This window comes from Oncorhynchus mykiss, chromosome 11, assembly GCF_057628025.1.
Source record: "Oncorhynchus mykiss isolate SJ-2025 chromosome 11, ASM5762802v1, whole genome shotgun sequence".
Lineage (NCBI taxonomy): Eukaryota > Metazoa > Chordata > Actinopteri > Salmoniformes > Salmonidae > Oncorhynchus > Oncorhynchus mykiss.
In genome coordinates this window covers 38410931-38437413 of record NC_143032.1, presented here as the reverse complement: position 1 = coordinate 38437413, position 26483 = coordinate 38410931, and the positions used below count along the sequence as shown (strand labels likewise).

The following is a 26483-nucleotide window of genomic DNA, read 5'->3' as shown; positions in this document are numbered from 1 at the left end:
AATGAGTAGGTGTGTCCAAACTTTTGTCTGGTACTGTATATATAAATATATATTATTTTTTATACATAATTAATGCCTTTTTCTGTTGACACAAAACGACCTCCATACTTCCGTTCATTTGTATGGATTACCTTTAGACGTGTCCCCTGATATTTGTGAGGGTCGTAGGTCAAAATCGAAAACACCATGTTGTTTGTGAGAGTTTGGTTTGTAGGCCAAACGGTTTGGACACTAGAGAAACGCTGTAGCTCTGCCACTTTCCACTTCAGATGCGGGAATGGTGACAGAGGCAGATGCAGTGGATTGAGATGCAACCCATGCAAAATAACATATCTCTATGTTAAGACAGAGCCCTCGATCCAGGTGCAGGCCGAGCCCATCCCAGAGCTGCTGGAGCCCTGGGTGGTCTTGTTCTGTCTGAGCAGATGCTGACTACCAATATTGTTACTGCTGCAGTAGGTACAGAGGAGCTTCCCGTTGTTGAAGTGGCCCTGGAGGAATCCGGCCTATCGGGATCAGAGCCTGAACCACCAGAACAGTTTTCCAAATCTGATTGGACAATGTTCCCTGATGCATACCCTGAGTGTGTTGGAGAGGCAGACACCTCTCCAGTGTTACCTGGCCCTGAGATATGGCCCACTGCACCACTGCCTGCAGAGAGTTGTGCTGCTGCAACGCATCCTTCCATGACCTATGCTAAATTTAACCCTAAGCCCATACAGCAGCCTGGCTACTATATCGTGTATCACCTGTCACTGTGGATGGTGCCATTTCCCTATCAAGCTGGCCAACCTTTTTCCCTGTTCCTGGTTCCCTGGGTTTGCTGGTAATTTAAGGGTACTTTAGTAGACACTTGGTGATGTCCTTTCCCCAACGCACCTTGTGAGTCATGGAGAAGAGGCAAGGTATGTCATGGAGCGCAATTTCATGACTTGTAGACAATGACACAAAAAAATGATTTGTCGAAGAAAGAACATTTATTTTATCTCTTCAAGGTAAAGCTAAAAATCCTGAAAAAAAAGAGAATGTTGGATTGAGTAGCACATTCCTTTTGCCAATAATACTTTGAGGTAAGGCGCCAAAGTCGAGTGATTGTTGCTCACGCCAGTTACTAAAACGATGTAATTTGTTAACAACGTTTCTACAGTGTATAAAGCTGCCCATTTAAACGTACATGGTCTAGCAATGTGAAATGTATTATTAGAATAACGATCAAGGTATTGGTAGAGTATAATCATAGCATTTAACCTACCTCTGTCTGAAGCGCTTCCTTGTGTTTCCTTGTTGAAGTGCTGGTGTGCATTATGCATGAGGCAAATTAGTCTAGGAGTCATCAAGGAACATTTATTAGTTGATGGGAATGAGCAAAGTGATTAATTATCACGGGAGTGAATTACTTTATGAATGTGTATTGTGACTTAAAGTAGAAGTTCTAGCATAAGTTATTGAAGTGTGTGTTTATGTAAAACCGTGGTTTATGATATATAGTATGTCCATGGGAAATAACACATTTGTGGTAGAAATGTGTTTTGGGGCTATCATGATAGAACATTCCTAGCTTAAGGGAGTTCCTGGTAAAAGTACTTAGGTGCTCAGTTGGTTCTTGCCTGGGGGAGAGCAGGCTGGGCAGGCAACAGGTTGGCTAGGACAAAATTATATCTGAGTTTTTTGTTAAAGGCAAAGATTTGTTGCCGAAATAGTTTATACTGACAATATGTTTGGAATTATTCAAGTCTTTGTCAATGTCCTGTTTGTTGTTTTGCTTACAAAGTTTATTGGCCAATTAGTCCTGAACCTGTTAATATAGTAAATAAATGCCTCTGAGAGAGGTGAGCACCAGAACATTGACAAAGACTTGAATAAATCCAACAGTGTCACCTCACTGTCCGCTTCGGTTTCTGCTACACACAAGCAATACAAGACTATATTATTATGGTGGGAGATTACAATACTGTTTTAAATACCTCAATGGACTGTAAATAAAATCACACTACAAATGATCACCCTCATGCTCTTAAGGAAATTACGAATGCCATGAATATATTGGATGTATGTATCCTGACCTAGTGAGATATGAACTCAAATAAACGCAAAAAAAGAAACGTCCTCTCACAGTCAACTGTGTTTATTTTCAGCAAACTTAACATGTGTAAATATTTGTATGAACGTAATATTCAACAACTGAGACATAAGCTGAACAAGTTCCACAGACATGTGGAACAGCACTGCACCCCCAACAGCAACTCGCCCAAGCCTTCCCCATTTCTCCTTCTCCCAAATCCATTCAGCTGATGTTCTGAAAGAGCTGCAAAATCTGGACCCCTACAAATCAGCTGGGCTAGACAATCTGGACCCTTTCTCTCTAAAATTATCTGCCGAAATTGTTGCCACCCCTATTACTAGCCTGTTCAACCTCTCTTTCGACACGAAGATTCCCAAAGATTGGAAAGCAGCTGCGGTCATCCCCCTCTTCAAAGGGGGGGACACTCTTGACCCAAACTGCTACAGACCTATATCTATCCTACCATGCCTTTCTAAGGTCTTCGAAAGCCAAGTCAACAAACAGATTACCGACCATTTCGAATCTCACCATACCTTCTCTGCTATGCAATCTGGTTTCAGAGCTGGTCATGGGTGCACCTCAGCCACGCTCAAGGTCCTAAACGATATCTTAACCGCCATGGATAAGAAACATTACTGTGCAGCCGTATTCATTGATCTGGCCAAGGCTTTCGACTCTGTCAATCACCACATCCTCATCGGCAGACTCAACAGCCTTGGTTTCTCAAATGATTGCCTCGCCTGGTTCACCAACTACTTCTCTGATAGAGTTCAGTGTGTCAAATCGGAGGGTCTGTTGTCCGGACCTCTGGCAGTCTCTATGGGGGTGCCACAGGGTTCAATTCTTGGATCGACTCTCTTCTCTGTATACATCAATGAGGTCGCTCTTGCTGCTGGTGAGTCTCTGATCCACCTCTACGCAGACGACACCATTCTGTATACTTCCGGCCCTTCTTTGGACACTGTGTTAACAACCCTCCAGGCAAGCTTCAATGCCATACAACTCTCCTTCCGTGGCCTCCAATTGCTCTTAAATACAAGTAAAACTAAATGCATGCTCTTCAACCGATCGCTACCTGCACCTACCCGCCTGTCCAACATCACTACTCTGGACGGCTCTGACTTAGAATACGTGGACAACTACAAATACTTAGGTGTCTGGTTAGACTGTAAACTCTCCTTCCAGACCCATATCAAACATCTCCAATCCAAAGTTAAATCTAGAATTGGCTTCCTATTTCGCAACAAAGCATCCTTCACTCATGCTGCCAAGCATACCCTTGTAAAACTGACCATCCTACCAATCCTCGACTTTGGCGATTTACAAAATAGCCTCCAATACCCTACTCAACAAATTGGATGCAGTCTATCACAGTGCAATCCGTTTTGTCACCAAAGCCCCATATACTACCCACCATTGCGACCTGTACGCTCTCGTTGGCTGGCCCTCGCTTCATACTCGTCGCCAAACCCACTGGCTTCATGTCATCTACAAGACCCTGCTAGGTAAAGTCCCCCCTTATCTCAGCTCGCTGGTCACCATAGCATCTCCCACCTGTAGCACACGCTCCAGCAGGTATATCTCTCTAGTCACCCCCAAAACCAATTCTTTCTTTGGCCGCCTCTCTTTCCAGTTCTCTGCTGCCAATGACTGGAACGAACTACAAAAATCTCTGAAACTGGAAACACTTATCTCCCTCACTAGCTTTAAGCACCAACTGTCAGAGCAGCTCACAGATTACTGCACCTGTACATAGCCCACCTATAATTTAGCCCAAACAACTACCTCTTTCCCAACTGTATTTAATTTATTTATTTATTTTGCTCCTTTGCACCCCATTATTTTTATTTCTACTTTGCACATTCTTCCATTGCAAAACTACCATTCCAGTGTTTTACTTGCTATATTGTATTTACCTTGCCACCATGGCCTTTTTTGCCTTTACCTCCCTTCTCACCTCATTTGCTCACATATATATGTATATGTATATAGACTTGTTTATACTGTATTATTGACTGTATGTTTGTTTTACTCCATGTGTAACTCTGTGTCGTTGTATCTGTCGAACTGCTTTGCTTTATCTTGGCCAGGTTGCAATTGTAAATGAGAACTTGTTCTCAACTTGCCTACCTGGTTAAATAAAGGTAAAATAAATAAAATAAAAAAAGACATGTGACTAACAGAAATGGAATAATGTGTCCCTGAACAAAGGGGGGGTCAAAATCAAAAGTAACAGTCACCAGCTTAAGTACTGCAGTGCATCTCGTCCTCATGGACTGCACCAGATTTGCCAGTTCTTGCTGTGAGATGTTACCCCACTCTTCCACCAAGCTCTCAGACATTTCTGGGGGGAATGGCCCTAGCCCTCACCCTCAGATCCAACAGGTCCCAGACGTGCTTAATGGGATTGAGATCCGGGCTCTTGGCTGGCCATGGCAGAACACTGACATTCCTCTCTTGCAGGAAATCACGCATAGAACGAGCTGTATGGCTGGGGGCGTTGTCATGCTGGAGTGTCATGTCAGGATGAGCCTGCAGAAAGAGTACCACATGAGGGAGGAGGATGTCTTCCCTGTAATTCACAGCATTGAGATTGCCTGCAATGACAACAAGCTCAGTCCGATGATGCTGTGACACACCGCCCCAGACCAGGACGGACCCTCCACCTTCAAATCGATCCCGCTCCAGAGTACAGGCATCGGTGTAACGCTCACTCCTTCTACGATAAAAGCAAATCCTACCATCACCCCTGGTGAGACAAAACCGTGACTCGTCAGTGAAGAGCTCTTTTTGCCAGTCCTGTCTGGTCCAGCGACGGTGGGTTTGTAATCGTAGGCGACGTTGTTGCCGGTGATGTCTGGTGAGGACCTGCCTTACAACAGGCCTACAAGCCCTCAGTCCAGCCTGCCCATAGTGAACTGCCCATAGTGAACTGCATCCTACTCTGTCCTAAGTTGCTAATATATACATATCATTATTACTATTGGATAGAAAACACTCTGAAGTTTCTAAAACTGTTTGAATTATGTCTGTGAGTATAACAGAACTCATTGGGCAGGCAATCTTCCAAATGAGAAGTGAAATTCTGAATGTGGGGCAACTTTTACGTCATCGCTCCCTCCTTTCCCAAAAAGATATGGATCTGGTAGCACGCCTTCCACTAAATGTCCTTATTCAGTAGAAAGTGGAATGGAGCATTTGCTGTGAACTTTGACCGAATGGGAGGGGAAATAGTAAGTGTCCCGACAGAATGCCATTTTCCTGTGGCGCATTTCTCTGTGAGTGCTACTGCCGTTCCATTTGGCTCCAGCTGAAAACGTATGATCCGGTTGGAACGTTATTGGATATATATGATAACAACATCCTGAAGATTGATTATCTACTTAGATTGACCAGTTTAATCGACCTGGAATATATCTTTTGGAAGTTTTTGTGCGAGTTATCCTGGACCAGCAGTCAGTTTTTGGGCACGTGAGCTGAAAGTGATAGCAAATGCAGCTACTTGGACACTAGTATGGAACAAAACAACGATTTATTGTGGAACTAGGACTCCTTGCACTACATTCTGATGAAAGATCATCAAAGGTAAGGGAATATTTATGTTGTAATTTTGTATTTCTGTTGACTCCAACATGGTGGAGAAATACTTTTACGTCTGAGCGCTGTCTCAGATTATTGCAATGTTAGGCTTTTTCCGTAACGTTTTTAAAATATCTGACACAGCGGTTGCATTAAGAACCAGTGTATCTTTAATTATATGTAGAACATGTATCTTTAGTCAAAGTTTATGATGAGTATTTCTGTTATCTGGCGTAGCTTTCTATAATTCCTCCGGGTATTTTGGAGGCAGTTCTGAACATGGCATCAATGTAAACCGAGATTTGTGGATGTAAATATGCATATTATCGAACAAAACATAAATGTATTGTGTAACATGTTATATGAGTGTCATCTGATGAAGATTTTCAAAAGGTTAGTGATTCATTTTAACTCTAATCCTGCTTTTGTGACTCTATCTTTGGCTGGAAAAAAATGGCTGCATTTTCCCTTTGATTTGGTGGTGGTCTAACATAAATATATGTTGTGTTTTCGCTGTAAAACATTTAAAAAATCTGACATGATGGGTAGAACAAAATGTTTATCTTTCATTTGAGGTATTGGACTTGTTAATGTGTGAAAGTTAAATATTTCTAAAGAATATTTTTGAATTCCCTGCGCCACCTTTTCAGCTGAACGGTGGGGGTGGAGTTCTCCTTGCTATAACAGGTTTTAAACACTTTACAATGAAGATCTGTGAAGTTATTTGGATTTTTACGAATTATCTTTGAAAGACAGGGTCCTGAAAAAGGGATGTGTCTTTTTTTGCTGAGTTTACATGGTGGAGGCTCAGTCAAGCTTGATAACATTATTTTATTTAATTCTCGTTGGCACCACAAGTTAAAAAAGTGTTGATTGGGGACAGAATACTTTCGGACCATCAGATAATTGGCATATACATTACTCTTACTGATTTTCCATGTGGGTGAGTATATTGGAAATTTAATCAAAGCCTATTGGATGATAACTTGTTTTTAACGAGGACAGAGGAATTTATAACGGAATTGTTCCGACATGGTACAGCAGATCCCCTTATTGTATGGGACACTTTTAAATGTGCCTTAACAGGCCATGCAATTCAGTACTCAGCTCTAAAACAAAAGCAATGTAGGTCAAAAGAGTCCATTTTAACAAAGGAAATAGAAGGTCTAACAGAACAGATAGATAGCAATAAAAACTCTGCCATAGAGGCTCAGAATAAGTTAGAGGAAAATAAAAGAAATGGAGGAACTTATTCAAGAAAGTTCCAGTGTAATATATTATAAAATAAAACGAACTGGGTGGAATATGGGGAAAAACATAGAAATGCTACCAAAGAATGCTACCAAAGAAAATGTACTGAAACATCTACAGATGATGCAATCTCAAATGTACTTTACACTTCCCTCTCCCACCTGGACAAGAGTGGAAATAACTATGTGAGAATGCTGTTCATAGACTACAGCTCAGTGTTCAAACCCATAGTCCCTTCCCAAGTTTGGGACCCTGGGACTGAACACCTCCATCTGCAACTGGATCTTGGACTTCCTGACAGGCCTGCCCCAGGTGGTGAAGGTAGGCAACAACAACTCTGCCACTCAGACCCTGAACACGGGATCCCTCAGAGGTGCGTGCTAGGTCCCCTCCTGTACTCCTTGTTCACCCACGACAACGTGGCAATGAACGATTCCAAGTTTGCTGAAGAGACAACGTTGTAGGCCTGATCACCGAAGGCGATGAGACATCCTACAGGGAGGAGGTCAGAGACTTTGCATTGTGGTGCCACATATGTTTACATTGTGTATGTTTATTCATACAGTAATTATTATATTTATGTTCTCACCTGGGATTACAACCTCTTGGTACACAGCATTCCAATCTTCTTGCTGGGCCTATTCCTACACTTTGCACTTAAAAGTAATTCCCAACACTGTTAAAAATACACTGAAGAAAAACGATTAAGGAGCGAGAACAGGGAGGGCGTGTCAGTATAGACACAAGCTCACATTTGGCAGGTGAAATTAAAAGTCATTTTGAGAAAGTTTAAATACATTTTAGCTATCATTTTAAGCTTTTAATTAAATAATGGACATATTTCAGGCTGACATGTTTTAATTAAATCATCAATAGTATGGCAACAGTGGCTGATGGTGCAGCAGACACCGCCGAGGTGTCTCTCTCAGCCAAGATAAGGTACCCCCTTCCTTCCTCTATTTTACCATTGTGCACACATAACATTTAATGCTGGCATTTTCAACGTAATACCAGAAACCAGAGATGAGATATATCCTGTTTGATGAATTATTTTTGTAAAACTACAATATACTTGTGTTTTATTGTTCGGTCTATCCTGTTCGGTCTATCTATCATTGTTCAGTCTATCCTCTTCTGATATTGTGATTACTACAAAGATACCAATGGCCGGGGTTCCCAGACACATATTATGCCTAGTTCTGGATATAAACACATGTTCAGTGGAGAATCTCCATGTAAAGTGCTTTTTAGTCCAGGAGTAGGCTAAATCGTTGTCTGGGAAACTGACGCAGAAAGTGTTATCATATGACAATTCGATAATGGTTTATGTCATAAGCACATCTTCTAGACATTGTAATACAGGTCTATGACGAGAATAATTTGTTGGAGGTAGTGAAAGTAACGGTGAAGTCATTTAAGGTGTCCAGTCCATTGTGCGCTCAAGTGTCACCGATATCTATGAATTAATTAAGCAAGCTACACAGTTTTGAGAGTTGAAAACAAACCAAAGAAAACTTCACCGACAGCAACGCACATCACACTTCTCCATTGTGCATTGTCGAAGAATACACTACACCTTTTTCATTAGCAACATACACTTAAAACTGCTCCCGCTTTTGTGCCCCACCTCCCCCCATTCTGCCTTGAAAAAATAATGAAAAAAATTAAAGAATCCATCATTCAAAGTGGAAAAGGGTAATTTGGCTCGCTCCTCCTGACAGCTTTACCACTTTGTGCAGTATTCTGTTTTAATTGGCAATCATAAATTAACTGAATGAGAGGCCCACTTATTGCTGCTGTCTCTCTCTCGTCGCTGCTTTTAATTGTGTAGACTTGATGGTTTCCTCAGCTAAGGTTAGACAATACATTCTCATGATTGGCAACTCATTTGTAGACATGTAATTAGACTGGAGCACTTCCCAAACACACCACTGTTGTCTAACAACGAACCCTAATGTTTTACCAGGCAGAGAGTGATGATATACAATTATATAAATTAAAATAGCTACTTAAGAGTTCCACGTTAACGTAATGTATCCGCCGTGTAGCAATAGTCATCTACAGGTTGGAGAGTGATTACCTGTTCATGGTGTCAAAAGAGACATTACGGAATTGATTTATGACCCATGTCAGGTGCTCATGCTTGACACCTTATGTCCCGCCCCTTTAAACAGTTTTGATATTCATTGGTGGGTTTATAGGTGCTCATAAGTAATCTAAGATTTGGCAACATTGATTCACCGCACACATGCACGCACGTACACACACCATAGGCACACACACACGCATACACAAATATGTCTACCCCCAAAATCCTTGGGTAGGGTAGTTCTTGTATTTTTCTGAAACAGATTGAACTTTTTCCAACAGACCGAGTAGTGCACAAGAAAGAGGGGGGATATGGTTAAGATAATTACAAATATTCAAAGGTGCATCACTTCCCTGCCAGATCATAATGCATTGTTTATGATTGTGATGACACTCCTTAGGGCACTCAGTAGTCTCCCTATAATTTTACATATAGGGTCAAATGTTAAAAGTTTTCTCCATTCATCAATAAAAAAATAAGAAATAAGGAATTAAACATTAATGTGTAAATAAATATTTTGTGTCTCCAGGACGCAGCACTTTCTACACTCCTGTAGCCGGCCTAATGAAGTCTTCCTGAAGCCTTTTGTAAATTAACAGATCTCTTTTAAAGCCACCTCCACATTCGGTTCCTTCTGCGAACGGAGGTAGGAAGGGTGAAAAGTATTTAAGAAGTTTCTCAGTGCAGCGATATGTCACAGTGAGGGATGCATAATTACCCAGACCTCCCGAGTTGCTGTTTTAACTTACAGCGTAGTTTCCCATCCAGATGACGACACTCACACTGCACACAGCGCTGGGGGTGAAAGAAGTGTTTGGGAATCCTTTGTACTCTTGCACTAAGGGTTTAAGACTTATACAATTGCTCGGTAATTAACTGTTCCCCCCTCTCTTTATGCTCAAAGGATAGAGATCAGTAAACGGACCCAGTACCTGGGTATCTTGAATGATACGGTAAATGTGACATTTTCGAAACCCTGTCACAAGCTATTCAGAACCATTTAGGTGCTAGTATCTCAACTAAGCCTCCTCTTTTCTCTGCCCCTTGTCAGATTCCCCCACAAGGTTTGGAAACAAGGTATCCATCTCTTTGAAGACATCACACAGATGAGGTCAAATCAAGGTTCCCCAACTGGTGGCCCAGGGGGTTTTATTTGGCCCCTCAAGTTTTCTGAGCAAAGAAATAATAATGTATACATAATGTATACATATACAGTACCAGTCAAAAGTTATTCACTCCTGTAACGTCTGCTTCCAACTCACACTCTCAAACACATAGATCCCCTGAACGCAGCTCACTCTCCAGATCCCAATCACCTGAATTCTGATCACCTGTTCATACACCTGTATGTCATTTACACACACTATTTAGTTCAGTTCTTTGCACCCCATCATTGTTAGGTATTGTTTGTTTTGATATAGATTTCTATTCGGAGCTCTGGTTTTTCTCGTATTAGTCCTCCCGTATCATAGTTTTTGGCCATCCTCACGAATGACGCCTTTTTTTTACCTATTCCTTCCTGTAATTTTACCTAGCGAATTTCCTGTCATCAACCTCTTCCCTGATCTCCCTTTACTATGGTATTAGCCTTTACCCTGCCTGCAATGTTACCTTTTTGGAGCCCCTGTTTACGACCTTCTGCCTGCCCTTGGACCCAGCTACCTGCCTCCTCCTGTGGTCCTTTACAAATAAACACCTGTTGCGCTTGAAACCAGCTCTCTGTCTCCCATTATATTCATTACAATTCCAGGGTTTTAATTTTTTTCACTATTTTCTACATTGTAGAATAATAGTGAAGACAACACAAATATGAAATAACACATATGTAATTATGTAGCAAATATTTTAGATTTTAGATTCTTCAATGTAGCCACCCTTTGCCTTGATGACAGCTTTGCACACTCTTGGCATTCTCTCAACCAGCTTCAATTAGCAGGTGTGCCTTGTTAAAAAAAACAAGTCAATATTCTGGCAAGAACAGCTCAAATAAGTAAAGAGAAATTACAGTCTATTTTACTTTAAGACATGTCAGTCAATCCAGAACATTTCAAGAACTTAGAAAGTTTATTCTAGTGCAGTTGCAAAAACCATCAAGCACGACATGATGAAATTGGCTCTCATGATGACCGCCACAGGAAAGGAAGAACCAGAGTTACCTCTGCTGCAGAGGATAAGTTTATTAAGAGTTACCTGCCTCAGATATTGCAGCCCAAATAAATGCTTCATAAAGCTCAAGTAACAGACACATTTCAACATCAAGTGTTCAGAGGAGACTGCGTGAATCAGGCCTTCGTGGTCGAATTGCTGCAAAGAAAATAAGAAGAAGAGACTTGTTTGGGCAAAGAAACACGAACATTGGACATTAGACCGGTGGAAATCTATCCTTTGGTCTGATGAGACCAAATTTGAGATTTTTGGTTCCAACCGGTGTGTCTTTCTGAGATGCAGAGTAGGTGAACGGATGATCTCCACGTGTGGTTCCCACAGTGAAGCATGGAGTAGGAGGTGTGATGGTGTTGGGGTGCTTTTCTTTGGGGGAACCACACGTGGAGTGCTTTTTTTTGGGGTGCAGTTTACTTTGGGCACCTCATTCATCCAAACTTCCGAATACTGCCCCCTAGCCCGAAGAAGTTAAGTCTCCTCAGTTTCCTCTGGTATTGGGATTCTCTTGGCTCCAGCGACACAATCCCCTTATTGACTGGACTGCTGTTGCCATCGTGGGCTGGAGCCCGTTCTACCCTGGACCTCAAGTTACATCCCTGTGCTTCTCCCATCGCCTCAACACCACGGAGAGGAATTACGATGTGGGAAATCAGGAGCTTCTCATTGTGAAGATAGTTTTGGAGGAGTGGAGACACTGGTTGGAGTGGGCGGAACCTCCGTTCATTGTGTGGACCGACCACAAGAACCTGGAATATTGCCACACCGCCAAGCGTCTCAATTCCAGGCAAGCTAGGTGGGCCCTGCTTTTCACCAGGTTTAATTTCTCCCTCTCCTACCGACCAGGATCCAAGAATATCAAGCAGGATGCGCTGTCACACCGCTGGGCTCTCACCTTTCAACTGTTCCCTGCGTTATCAGCCCCCGCTCTTCCCAGAGCAAGAGGAAGAGGTCGGCATACCCTCGGCCCAGTTGTTTGTCCGTCGCTGTCGTCGTACCTGGACGACAGCCCGGTTTGCTCTTCTCAAGACCACCTGCAGATATCGACGACAAGCAAACCACCACCAGACCCCGGCTCCCCGGTATTGTCTCAGGCAGAAATCTCTAGTCCCGCAAACTTTTGCCCCCGTTTTATCGGCCGTTTCCCCATCCAAGATTATTAGCCCCTCTGCTGTTCGTCTTCCGTTGCCCCGTACCCTCTGTATACATCCCACACAATATGTCTAGGATTAAACCAATGTCTCACAGCCCTTTGTCTCCTGTTTCCAGGCCCACCCCTCTTCCCCCTCTCATTGATGGACAACTGGCGTACACGGTGAGGCAACTCCTGAAGGTTCAACCGCGGGGCAGGAGAGTCCAGTACTCAGTTGACTGGGAGGGCTATGGCCCGGAGGAGAGGTGCTGGGTCCCTGCTAAGGACATCCTGGACCCAAGCCTAATCGCTGCGTTCCATCGCCTGCACCCCGGTCAACCAGGTATGCGCCCAGGTAGGAGGCCAGGTGGCGCCCCTAGAGTGAGGGTACTGTCACACCCTGATCTGTTTAACCAGTCTTTTTGCTTGTCTCCACCCCCCTCCAGGTGTCATCCATCTTCCTCATTATCCCCAGTGTATTTATGCTTGTGTTCTCTGTTTGTCTGTTGCCAGTTCGTTTTGTTTCGTAAAGTCTACCAGCGTTTGTTCCTGTGCTCTTGTCTGTCTTTAATTCCTGTTTTCTAGCTTTCCTGGTTTTTGACCATTCTGCCTGCCCTGAGCCTGCCTGTCGTTCTGTGCCTTGTCACACCACCCTGGATTACTGACCTCTGCCTGCCTGCCCTTCCGTAACTTTCTGACCATGCTCTGGACTACTGTCATTTGCCTGCCCCCCTGTTTTTGTAAGAAACTTTTGTTTCTTCGAAACATTCTGCATCTGGGTCTTCTCTTGAGCCTTGACAGCTACCTTCATTTGCCAGATAATTCCTCCTCTGATTCCATCATGTTCAGAGCTCACACTTGGCCAATGTGTTGTACTGTCACTATAGTAGGTTTATTCACAACTGCCCTCCCATGTCAGTCCATCCACACTGAGCGGAAAGTTATCTTTCTCCCCAGTTAATTGTTTGGTTTCTTGGCCTGTGCTCACCCCTTGGATTCCACTCTGTCACGTCTGGCAGCAAGTGATAAATGTGACATTACTCCATCTGAGGATCATTAAATGTCACGTCCTGCCGTGACAGCAGAACACCCTGGCAGAAAGTCAATGGTGAGGAGGAGGAGGAGGAGGAGGGGAGGGGGGGGGGGAGGACGCAGTACCTGCTGGTACGGCACACTGGGAGGGATCAATGGCTCATGTAACACCCCCATGATGCCCACCGATGCACAGCACCACACAGCCAAGACCCACTCGCACCACTACCACACCACCACTTACACACACTCTCCCCTCTCTGCCAGGAGGATATCCAGCTGCTTGGATGATCTGTGTTCATCTATAAATTACCTCCACATCTGATTTGGAAATAGATGTCTACTTCAGGATAGAATTGGAACAAGGTGCAAGAAAATAGAACACTGTTGTCCTATTCAATTATGAATTGAATATGTATTAGTATAAGCAGTAGTAGTAGCACTGGCAGTATCTGCATTAACAATCCTTAAAAATTAGCTAATTCTATTTTACACTTATCACAGTAAAGGTATTTAAATCTAGCAAGACATAAACGTGTTCATCAAGTGCCCTTATGGACCATTATGTGGCCTTCATTGTGAGATGCACTGTATTGTTTAGTATTGATCATTTGGGGGACTCGCTGAATGGTACCTTGACCAGGTGAATGACGTCTAGACTCCCCACTGATTCTATTCCTCTCCCCTGACAACATAGATCATGCTCCCTCACACATCCCTCAAAGCAGAGGAGAGAACATTGATTATGTTGACAGATGAAATAGAGAGCAGCTTAAGTAACATATCAAGTGAAGAGGGACGCATGCTGATTGGTCCCTTGATTCCGCAAGTTTGGTTGGTTCCACCGTTTAGTTAAACATGGATTGAGACGACAATCACAAAAGCATGAGAAGAGACGAGGCAACCGTGGAGAGGGTAGTAGGACAATAGGGAAAAAGATACAAGTGTCATTACCTTTAATTTGAAGAGAACAAACTATGGGCTCCTGTCAGCCATCTTATGGCTTTATTATGATGTAATGTGTTAGCATCATGTATAACATCAAAGCACCACTGCTTTATGTGCTAACATGCTATGAATCAAGTATCAATATATTACAAAACCAATGAAGACAGTCCAGATGCAGTGCATCAAAATTGTTTAAAATTAGTCTTGTAGTCATGTACCAAAAATAAATGTTCAAAGAAACCAAACTAACTTTGATGAGGCAACGGACAGGGGAACTGATGTAGTTCAAATACATTCAAGGACAAACCGTATACAGAAAAATACAAGTCAAAACAAAGGAACAGACAGAGGAACAAGAGGAATTTATCTTAAGCAAGCGATAGAACTACAGTACTCTAAACCCTGAAAATCTGATTGATTTAGTTATCTCTGTCTGTCAGCAAAATATACAACACAGCAAGGTCACCGTCACTCTGCATCAAGCGTGTCTGCTCAGAGGCCAGTTTTTGTTCACTTGTGTGAAGTACCAATTAAGGCTAATATGTCAGACTGGACAAATGTGCTCATTCAGAATTATACTGTGAAACTTTACTGTTGCGCTTTCCTCCGCCTTTAATGGAACAAAACAAAACTTCAATTTGTTCCTGCCCATTTCATAAAGCCGTCTTCCAAAATTTGAATCAGCTTTCTCAACAGATTGAAGTGTATTCTAACTGTCACCATAACTGGTAATTAACAAGTGGTAGACTACAGCCACATAATTAGCAGTACAAAACATGTTATGCTGCCTGTTTCTTGCATTTACTTTCAAAAGCAAACGTTCATGACTTGGTGAGTTACACGTTTTGTGGTAAACTGTGGCCTGTTTGTGATATGAGTTGCACCAATGGACTGTAGTCAACTATAGGTTACTGTAGTTGACGCACCATGATAGAGTGTACTCTAGGTTTGTTTCACACAGGTGTGGCACTGTGTGGCATTGCCAATCTTCCTGTTTTCCTGACATCGCAATGTCAGTGAGCTTTATGAAATGTGACAGGTTTGGCCCAACAAAGTGGTGGTCTTTAACCAAGTTTCTTCAAGGGAATCTGAGGGGAGATACAAATAATATCTCTTTCACCCCATCCGGAGGCAATTTATTTTGCATAGTCCATTGTCTGCTGCTGTTTCATCATCATACCTAACAGGACAAGGATAGCTGTCTTCTAGGCAGTCCTTAAAATAAAAGATACTAAAGGTAGAGTCTAAAGTAGCAGGGGTAAGGGCAGTTGGTTGGTAATGAATTTTAGCATTGAATTTCAGAGGGATGGGTGATGATGAATGGTGATGAGGCTGTTGCATGCTTTGTAAACAACAGGTGTAAATTAACAGTGAAATGCTTACTTACGTGTCCTTTTCCAACAATGCAGAGTTAAAGATAAAAATATATATATAATAATAGAAATAGTGACATGAGGAATAAACAAACAGCGAATAATGAAAAACAATAACAGGTAAAAATAACATGGCTATTGTGGTGTTCAGCAGGTCTGCCACCAGGGGCAGACTCATCGAGGCATGGTGACAGACGAAGTCTACATCACGAGGCAATGGCTCCCTCTGCTGGACGTGCCAGGTCTCAACGGGCTCTCCGACAGGACTATTTGGGGCTGATTGTGGTTGGTGAGTAATCAAGGGGCTGATTGCTCACCAGCTGGACGAGTCCATAAAGGTGCCAGAATGGCAGCATACGTGAGAGGGGACTGCGGGAAGAGAGGTTACTTCCATACAGTTGTGCTCAATCCCAGAGACAATGGAGGGAGATAAGTTTTGTTCCCCCCAGGATACAGCAAGACCCCGGAACCCCGAAGATGGTATCCTGGAGGAAACATATTATTTTCTTTTCATTTGTTATTTAACTAAACACCCTTGAAACGGAGCTAATCCAACTCTGTCCGTGTCTGTTTTAACGTCATGACCAAATAATCTGTTCTTCCACGCTATATAAAGGGAGTACCAGTATCGAGTCAATGTGTGAGTTTGTGCAGAGAGTAAGTACAGGATAGTTTTTACAAAAAAAGTGTATGTGTGTGTGTCTATGTGTGTGTTGGGGGTGTCCGTGAAGGGAGATGTTTGAAGGGAGACGTTTGTGGTTTTTTCTTTTGGGGATCCATCATTGACTAAATTCCAACAGGGCCCTTGAGAGAGTATAGCACAGAGATAAAGGCACTTTGACAATGTTCAACTCGTGATCCTGACGCAGCATTCTTCTGCTGTGGGATAGCACTCCAATACATTTACAATGTACAAATCATGCTCATCCATTGTCCTCCTAGCCCTGGGCGCAAATGGAGAATGTATTCAACCCCCTTTCACTCACTCTGTCTCTTGTTTTTTTCGTACTCTTAATTTCAAACATCTGTTGGCAGAGTTGAATCCCTCTTCCTCTTTCTCTCACTGTCTCTCAAATGTAATCATATGAGACAATGCAGCTGATGGGAGTTGAGTCGAGGACACTGCTGTCCTTTTTTTCCCTTGCACTAGTTTTGTTATGTTCTGTTAATTACTGATGTCCCCTTTAAGGATGGAGCACCCTTGGTCATGCGCAGTATTGTTCTATGTTATTCTGGTACTAACTAGTTTGAGTAAATGTGAAGCTCCAGTTCAATTGCTTGTATTCAGAGTCTTTCTTATTACATAAATAAGTACTAAGTGTTAAGACACTACAATGGCGACGAGGATGATTACCTGCAGTGTGCATCACGAATACAGATGGAGTTCGTAGGAAGAGAGGAAGATTTTGACCCTGTAGCACAACAGCTAGCAAGCAGTGAAGACGAGGGAAGAGCTGACGAGAACGAGGCGGCAGATCAAAGACCCGTGGAGCCGGAGGTAAAGAGAATGGCTAGCATCGGGAAAATAGATGTGTTTGATGACACGCAAGAAAACTGGGCAACTTACATTGAACGACTGGAACAGTACTTCATTGCAAACAACATTGCTGATAACAAAAGAGTACCAGCGTTGTTGAGTTTAATTGGCCCAAAAACATACAGTTTGCTAAGAGATCTGACTGCCCCTCTGAAGCCCTCAAATAAAACATTCAAAGAGATTGTGGAGATATTGCAAAATCACCTATCACCTAAACCACTCCTCATCACGGAACGTTTTCGTTTCCACAAGAGAGATCAGAATGAGGGGGAGGGTGTTAGTACATATGTAGCAGTGTTGAAGAAACTGTCTGAACATTGCCAGTTGGGAGAGAACCTAAATGACACATTAAGGGATAGATTTGTTTGTGGACTGAAACATGAACACATTCAAAAACGTTTGCTCACAGAATCAGAGCTCACGTTTGCAAAGGCTGTTGAAATTGCTGTGGCTATGGAAATCACGACTAAAGATGCATTTGAGTTGCAAAGTAAAAGAAGTACTGACCTGTCACAAATTTCCCTGCGCAAGTTTTCACGCAGTCGACAGCGCCCCCGTGTGGCCGAAAAATGCAACAGGTGTGACAGAGATGGTCACAGAGCAGAGGACTGCCGTTTCAAAGACGAAATTTGTCACAAATGCAGTAGAAGGGGGCACATTCAAAGAGCATGCAAAACAAAATTCAGTCACAACAGGAAAACTGAGAAAATTAAAGGGTCTGTGAATGCACTAGCAGAAAACAGTGGCAGTGATTCAGATGAACGATTAATTGGTACAATGGAGTTAAACACAGTGACTTCTCCCAGCAGTTGCATAATATGGGTGACACCAGATATCGAAGGCAATCCCATCAAAATGGAGCTGGACACAGGATCTGCAGTGTCTATAATTTCCACTACTGTCTACAATGAGCACTTTAAGGCTATCAAGCTGAAGAACACAAATGTGTTGCTGAAGACATACTCAGGAGAGAGATTGAGCCCAATGGGGGCGTTGCAGGTCAGAGTGCATTATGGGGGGCAAACACAGCAGTTACAGCTGTATGTGGTGCCTGGAACTGGCCCCCCATCATTTGGCAGGGAATGGCTTTCAAAAATAAAGCTGAATTGGTGACTTGAAAATGCTTCACACGTTCCAGTCCAAAGAGAAAGGCACAGACCAAACACTGGAACACTTGCGGAAGAAATACAACACAGTTTTCAGTGATCAGATGGGAACAGTAAAAGGCTTCACAGCAAAACGTACTAAGAGATGATGCAACCCCCAAATTCTGCAAAGCCAGATCTGTCCCATACTCCCTGAGACCAAAGGTGGAAGCGGAAATTGATCGCTTGCAGGATACAGGGATCCTGACGAAAGTGGACAGAAGCAAATGGGCCACACCCATAGTTCCTATTGTGAAGAAAGACGGGTCTGTTAGAATGTGTGGGGACTTCAAGGTAACTGTGAATTCAATGTTGCATGTGGACCAATACCCCCTACCACGTCTGGATGACATCTTTGCTGCACTAGCTGGTGGGAAACACTTCAGTAAAATCGATCTGAAACAGGCTACCTGCAGCTACCGGTTGAAGAGAGTTCCAAACAGTACCTGACAATAAACACACACAAAGGTCTATACAGGTATAACCGCCTGGTTTTTGGCATTGCATCAGCCCCAGCCATTTGGCAACAAACTATTGACCAGATTTTGCAAGGAATCCCAGGAACCCAGTGTATCCTGGATGACATGATCATAACAGGACGCACCGACAAAGAGCACCTGTCTAACCTGGAAGAGGTCCTGAAAAGACTGAAAGAGTATGGTCTACAGGCAAACTTAAAGAAGTGTGAGTTCTTCAAAGACAAGATTGTCTTCTGTGGACATGAGATTGACTGCAATGGATTGCACAAAACACAGGACAAAATCGAGGCAGTGGTACAGGCACCACGACCACAAAATATCACAGAAGTGAGATCTTTCACGGGACTGATCAATTACTACAGAAGATTCCTCCCAAACCTTTCAGCAGTACTCCAGCCTCTAAATCAGCTCCTGGAAAAGAATAGGACATGGCGGTGGACAGAGCAGTGTGAAAATGCATTTCTGGAGGCAAAACGGCTCATAACATCTGAACAGGTCCTGATGCATTACGACCCTGAAATGCCAGTGAAGTTGGCTTGTGATGCGTCCCCTTATGGATTAGGGGCAGTCCTTTCACACACACTGAAAGATGGGTCAGAGAGGCCAGTTGCATTTGCGTCACAAACATTGAATGATGCAGAGAAAAACTACTCACAAATCGACAAAGAAGCACTGGCACTAGTGTGGGGCGTCAAGAAATTCCAGGCATACCTATATGGCAAGCATTTCACACTGGTTACAGATCACCAGCCGTTGCTTTCCATTTTCAGTCCAAAGAAAGGCATTCCGGCAATGACAGCAGCCAGGTTACAGCGATATGCCCTGTTCCTTGCCAGTCATATGTATGACATTGAGTTTAAGCCGTCATCCCTCCACACAAATGCAGATGGATTATCCAGACTGCCGTGTACAAGAGAAAGACAAAGGAGGGTGGATGCAGTGGACATGTTCCATACCGCTCAGCTCGAGGCCCTACCAGTCACAAGCACAGTTATCAAACAGGAGACAAGGAAAGATGTGACCTTGTCAAAAGTGTACACCTACACCATGTCAGGATGGCCAGCTACTGGCAGAAAGGAGCTGACTCCGTATTTCCAGCGGAGAAATGAAATTACAACTTACCAAGGATGTTTGATGTGGGGAATGAGAGTCATGATACCCCAGAAATGCCAACATCTAGTCTTGCAGCAACTACATGAAGGTCATGTTGGAATTGTCCAAATGAAGCTGCTCGCAAGGAGCCACTTCTGGTGGCCAGGTCTGGACCAACAGATAGAAAATATGGCAAAGAACTGTAGTGGATGTTTGGAAACCCTCCACATGCCTGCTCCTGTCCCAGTCCACCCATGGGAATGGCCCGCAGAGCCATGGCAGAGAATTAATGTGGACTACGCTGGTCCCTTTGAAAAGCACATGTTTCTGGTTATAGTTGATGCCCATTCCAAATGGCCAGAGGTGTTTTGCACTGACTCCTCCACCTCAGCTCAGACGATAGAGTGTCTCAGAACAACGTTTGCACGCTTCGGTTTGCCACTGCAGCTGGTAAGTGACAACGCGCAAGCTTTTGTAAGTGACGAGTTTACAAGATTCATGTCAGTAAATGGAATCAAACACTCAACCTCAGCTCCGTACCACCCTGCCACCAATGGGCTGGCAGAACGCTTTGTGCAAACCCTAAAGCAAGGACTCCGTGCAGCAAAACGAGACGAAGGGACTTTGCAAACAAAACTGTCCAAGTTCCTGGCCTCCTACCGAAACACCCCACATGCCACGACAAATGAAAGCCCAGCCGCACTGATGTTCGGGAGGCCTCTCCGCACACAGCTGGACATCATGAAGCCAAACAGGCGTAATGAAGTGCTGAACAAACAAGCCAAGATGCTCTCCGGTGGCCGGGAGCGCCATCTCCAAACAGGACAAGAAGTGATGGTGCGAGACTACAGAAGAGGAGGGAAATGGACAAGAGGGACCGTACACACACAAACGGGACCCAGAACTTACCAGGTTCAAGTGAGCCCAGACATAATGTGGCGGCGTCACATTAACCAAATGCATTCCAGGGAAAACAGCACAACAATCGAGAGAGAACAGGCACAGAGAGATCCTGAGAGTGACACACAGGGAACTGTAGAGGACGGTGGGGCAGTAAAGAGACCCCAGGCTGAAAGAAGGGAACGTGTTGATGAAGGTGCTGCTATAGCAGACGCTATAATGGAACAAGCACACACTGAGGATGTTCAGGAGCCTCCAGACAATCTGAGGCGCTACCCAGAACGAAGGCACCGTCCACCAGACAGACTAGACTTATAAACAAACAAACAAAAACGAACTGTTCAAGTTCAAATTAAAAGATGCAAAATAACTACAACAAGTTCTGGGAAATGTTTCAGTTGTGGTTTGGTAAAAGTAACTCTGATTGTATAAGAGAAGGAATGTTATGTTCTGTTAATTACTGATGTCCCCTTTAAGGATGGAGCACCCTTGGTCATGTGCAGTATTGTTCTATGTTATTCTGGTACTAACTAGTTTGAGTAAATGTGAAGCTCCAGTTCAATTGCTTGTATTCAGAGTCTTTCTTATTACATAAATAAGTACTAAGTGTTAAGACACTACAAGTTTTTAACAAAAATGTTAGCTCTTGTTTTCTCTGAAATGCCACGCCAACATCAATATACAGAAACTCTGTCAGAGTGCATGGTCGAAGACATAATCAATTATGCTCAGGATCATAAGGAAATGCTTTGATTTAGCTCACCTAGCATGATGCTCAATTTTTTTAAACATTGTTTTAATTTCACCTTTATTTAACCAGGTAGGTTAGTTGAGAACAAGTTCTCATTTACAACTGCGACCTGGTCAAGATAAAGCAAAGCAGTGCGACACAAACACAGAGTTACACATGGAATAAACAAACATACAGTCAATAATACAGTAGAAAAAAAAGTTTATATACAGTGTGTGCAAGTGAGGCAATAAATAGGCCGTAGTGACAAAATATTTACAGGTGGGCTATGTACAGGTGCAGTGATCTGTGAGCTGCTCTGACAGCTGATGCTTAAAGTTAGTGAGGGAGGTATGAGTCTCCAGCTTCAGTGATTTTTGCAATTAGTTCCAGTCATTGGCAGCAGAGAATTGGAAGGAAAGGCAGCCAAAGGAGGAATTGGCTTTGGGTGTGACCAGTGAAATATACCCGCTGGAGCACGTGCTACGGGTGGGTGCTGCTATGGTGAGCAGTGAGCTGAGATAAGGTGGGGTTTTACTTAGCAGACACTTATAGATGATCTGGAGCCAGTGGGTTTAGCGACGAATATGAAGCGTGGGCCAGCCAACGAGAGCATACAGGTCACAGTGGTCGGTAGTATATGGGGCTTTGGTGACAAAACAGATGGCACTGTGATAGACTGCATCCAATTTTCTGAGTAGAGTGTTGGAGGCTATTTTTTAAATGACATCGCCGAAGTCAAGGATTGGTAGGATAGTCAATTTTATGTTTGGCAGCATGAGTGAAGGATGCTTTGTTGCAAGATAGGAAGCCGATTCTAGATTTAACTTTGGATTGGAGATGCTTAATGTGAGTCTGGAAGGAGCGTTTACAGTCTAACCCGACATCTTGGTATTTGTACATGTTCACATATTCTAAGTCAGACCCGCCCCAGAGAAGTGATGCTGTACGGGCGGGCAGGTGCTGGTAGCGATTGGTTGAAGAGCATGCATTTAGTTTTACTTGCATTTAAGAGCAGTTGGAGGCCACAGAAGGAGAGTTGTACGACATTGAAGCTCATCTGGAGGTCTGATAACACAGTGTCCAAAGAAGGGCCAGAAGTATACAGAATGGTATCGTTTCCGTAGTGGTGGATCTGAGAATCACCAGCAGCAAGAGCGACATCATTGATGTATACAGAGAAAAGAGTCAGCCCGAGATTTGTACCCTGTGGCACCCCCATAGAGATTTGACACACTGAACTCTGTCTGATAAGTAGTCGGTGAACCAGGCGAGGCAATCATTTGAGAAACCAAGGCTGTTGAGTCTGCCAATAAGAATGTGGTGATTGACAGATTTGAAAGCCTTGGCCAGGTCTATGAATACAGCTGCACAGTTTTGCACAGTATATATTGCCCCTTATCGATGGAGGTTATGATACCGTTTAGGACCTTGAGCGTGGCTGAGGTGCACCCATGACCAGCTCAGAAACCAGATTGCATAGTGGAGAAGGTATGGTGGGATTCTAAATGGTCGGGGAACTGTTTGTTAACTTCTTGCGACTCCAAACTCGTATCCGGGAGCGTAATCATAGCCTCAAGAGTGTTTTCTTTCCAAAGCTGTCAATTATATGCATAGTCGAGCATCCTTTCGTGACAAAATATCTTGTTTAAAACGGGAACGTTTTTCATCACAAAATTAAAATAGCGCCCCCTAGTTATAAAAGGTTAACTAGGCTTTCGAAGACTTTAGAAAGGCAGGGTAGGATCGATATAGGCCTGTAGCAGTTTGGATCTAGAGTGTCTCCCCCCTTGAAGAGGGGGATGACCGCGGTAGCTTTCCAATCTTTGACGATCCGAAAGAGAGGTTGAACAGGCAAGTAAAAGGGGTTGCAACAATTGCTGCTGATTTGTAGGGGTCCAGATTTTGCCGCTCTTTCAGAACATCAGCTATCTGGATTTGGGTGAAGGAGAAATGGGGGAGGCTTGGGCAAGTTTCTGTGGGGGGTGCAGGGCTGTTGACCAGGGTAGGGGTGGTCAGGTGGAAAGTATGGCCAGCCGTAGAAATATGCTTACTAAAATTCTCAATTATCGTGGATTTTTCAGTCACTGAGTCATTAGCATTGAGAAGACGCCTCAGAGAGCTCCTGTGACCAGGTCACTCTTATTTTACAGTATACATGGTTGCATTGACCCCAAATTGTTCTTTATTATAAACTCAAATCACACACCATGGTTAATAATCTGTGTTAGTTAGGAGAGGGATTATTTGATCGGTCTGATGGTTGCAGGAATGCTATTACTTTCTGATTATTGTGTGTTTGGCTAAAATAAGGACGTTTTTAAGTTCTAGTAAAGTAGTACAATACAGAGATAAAGTTATCAAAATGTCAGTGTCTTCTATCAGAAACCACCACAATCAGCAGCCCATACAGGAGGAGGGTCAGTGTTTCTTTAATAATAATAAGTGTCAAGAATATAAATAATTGACTGCACCATGTGCCTCCTCTTTGACCTTTCCCCCGCGGACCCTCCAGGAGTTTACTAAGCTATGATCTCTCTCATGTCAGCAAACTCTTCCACCTGAGAGCTGAAAATAATGAAACAACAGGGTTGGGGGGCGGAAGTCTCAGTTTGAAGGGGAAAGGGGTAAATTAATGATAGCAGTGCTTTTTTCATTGTTATCGAGGATAGAGAAACACATTGATTGATGACTGGGGAAGCCAAGAGTAAAATAAGCCATATGTGTTGTGATAATAGCATTATTTGCTCTATAAATCCTGTTAGCTCATATGCCTTGAAATCTTTATATATAGGCTTATGGCTGAGACAATAAGAAGACATAGTGGCAGTATAAATTCAACCACACATTTGTTTCATCACAAAACCGGAGAGCAACTTCTGTCTGGTGAAGTCCACAAAGCATATTGCATGAAGGTTTAATTTCCAACAGGACAACGACCCTAAGCACACAGCCAAGACAACGCAGGAGTGGATTCGGGACAAGTCTCAGAATGTCCTTGAGCGGCCCTGCCAGAGCTCGGAATTGAATATCTCTGGAGAGACCTGAAAATAGCTGTGCAGCGACACTCCCCGACAGCGCTTGAGAGGATCTGCAGAGAAGAATGGGAGAAACTCCCCAGATACAAGTGTGCCTGTAGCTGGTAGCGTCATACCCAAGAAGAATCGAGGCAGTAATCGCTGCCAAATGTGATCATTTCCATTTTTTTTTTTAAATAAATTTACACATTTCTAAAAACCTGTTTTTGCTTTGTTATTATGGGTAATTGCATGTAGATTGATGAGGGGGGAAAAACAGTTTCATCCATTTGAGAATAAGGTGTAACGTAACAAAATGTGGAATTAAGTCAAGGGGTCTGAATACTTTCCCAATGCACTGTAGATGACCTACACTTAGAGACAGATAGGCACTGTTTAATTCGCTTGGATGCCATCTCTGGTGAGATACATTTAGCCTCTTGTGAATTGAAGGAAAATTATGAAACACAGAGATGAAATATATTTCTTTAGGTTTTTCTTCTTAGTCAATGTTTTGGGGTTGCCTGGTTTTCCTTGGCGTCCATTGATTAGTCACATTACTTCAGACCAGCCCACAGCGCACGCCCCTAACTCATCTTATGAAGTAATTTATAGTGCTTTGTTAAAAAGTATAATACATAGTCTACTGAGGTAGTCAAGAAATAAGTTGTTGATTACCTCAGTAGACTAACTCGTCCAAGCAGGAATGCATGACTCAATAGTTGTTATATTTTACAATCAAAATAGACTGCCAGAATTTCCAGATTTTGTTTTCTTCAACAGATTTGAATTACATACATCTTTATGTGCACTAACTAATATCATAGGCTAATTTATTTGAGGTTCAACACCTGAGGAAGTGGAAACTCAAAACACATTAACTAGATCGCTGACTGAATATAATACCCACTGCTAGTATCCATGGATTCATTCAATAGTGAATGTAACGCTCTAAAAAGTTGTAGGCGGGTACCTATGAGACCTGTAGGCCTATGCGCGAATTTCACACGTTCTGCTCCATATCTCAACACCATATCGAATATCATGGTTATAAAATACTTGCTATTGAGATGAATATTAAAAAGTTGAGAAATTGAAAGTATACCTACAGAAAGCTGAGACTCTCCTCTCTTCGAAAGGGACAAGAGGACAAAGCTTCCAAAGCTGTGTTTTTACATTTGGAAATGTGAGCACAGGCACTAGTGATGTTCGTGGGGCGGGCGGGTTTAGGGTCATGAAATATTGTGTGGGTGTAGGGTGGGTGGGTGGCATGCAGGTTGAATAAAGAGAGAAAACAAAGCATAAAAAATGTGTATAAATGTTTAATTATTGTGCATTTCATTCATTAATTGTATCTGCCATTACTAACCTTTAGGGCCTAACTATATGCGAACCAAATACATGCCAAATGCTTTTGGAAACTTGGGCAGAAAAGGTTAAAGGTGATCCACTGAGACAAAAAACGGTCAGAGTTTAATTCAAATAGAAGAAAAACTGTGTTGAAAATATAGAGGAAGGAGGGCCAAAACTGTAATGTTTGGGAATGATTTGGTGAAGTGGTAAAAGAGGATGATAGCAGTGTTGTGTGAGGAAAGTGAGGAACTATAAAAACTCAGCCACAAGACGGGGACTGCAAATATGGCACGTCAAGGGAACTGTAGCCTAGTGTTCAAATGGGTTAAATATATTTGTAACTGAAATCTGGACATTTACTGTAGGCTATGTCTATAACCTCCCACAGAGTAATAGCCTGTATACACTGAACAAATATATAAAAGCAGCATGCAGCAATTACAGTTACAGTTCATATAAGAAACATTGTTCTCGTATTGTGTGCATAAATTAGTTTGCATCCCTTTTTAGTGAACATTTATCCTTTGTCAAGATAATCCATCCATGTCAAGAAGCTGATCATTACACAGGTGTACCTTGTGCTGGGGACAAAATGCACCTCTAA

The 26483-nt window shown here is 43.0% G+C and overlaps 1 protein-coding gene across 3 annotated transcripts in view; it reads left to right on the top strand.

The window, feature by feature from the left end:
* The window catches only part of LOC149979576 (chromobox protein homolog 2-like), a 46617-nt gene extending 21871 nt beyond the window's left edge, over positions 1-24746 (top strand). Inside the window, exons 2-4 of one of the 3 annotated variants that reach the window (XM_090189121.1) lie at positions 4526-5647; positions 12411-12616; positions 15778-24746. In XM_090189121.1, coding sequence (XP_090045247.1) covers positions 5631-5647; positions 12411-12616; positions 15778-15923 — 369 coding nt within the window. In that variant the 5' untranslated portion in view covers positions 4526-5630 and the 3' untranslated portion in view covers positions 15924-24746. Of the gene's footprint in view, positions 1-4525; positions 5648-12410; positions 12629-15777 lie in introns of all 3 variants that reach the window. The other 2 variants (XM_090189120.1, XR_016484299.1) reach the window with 2 other exon arrangements.
* Positions 24747-26483: the final 1737 nt, after the last annotated feature.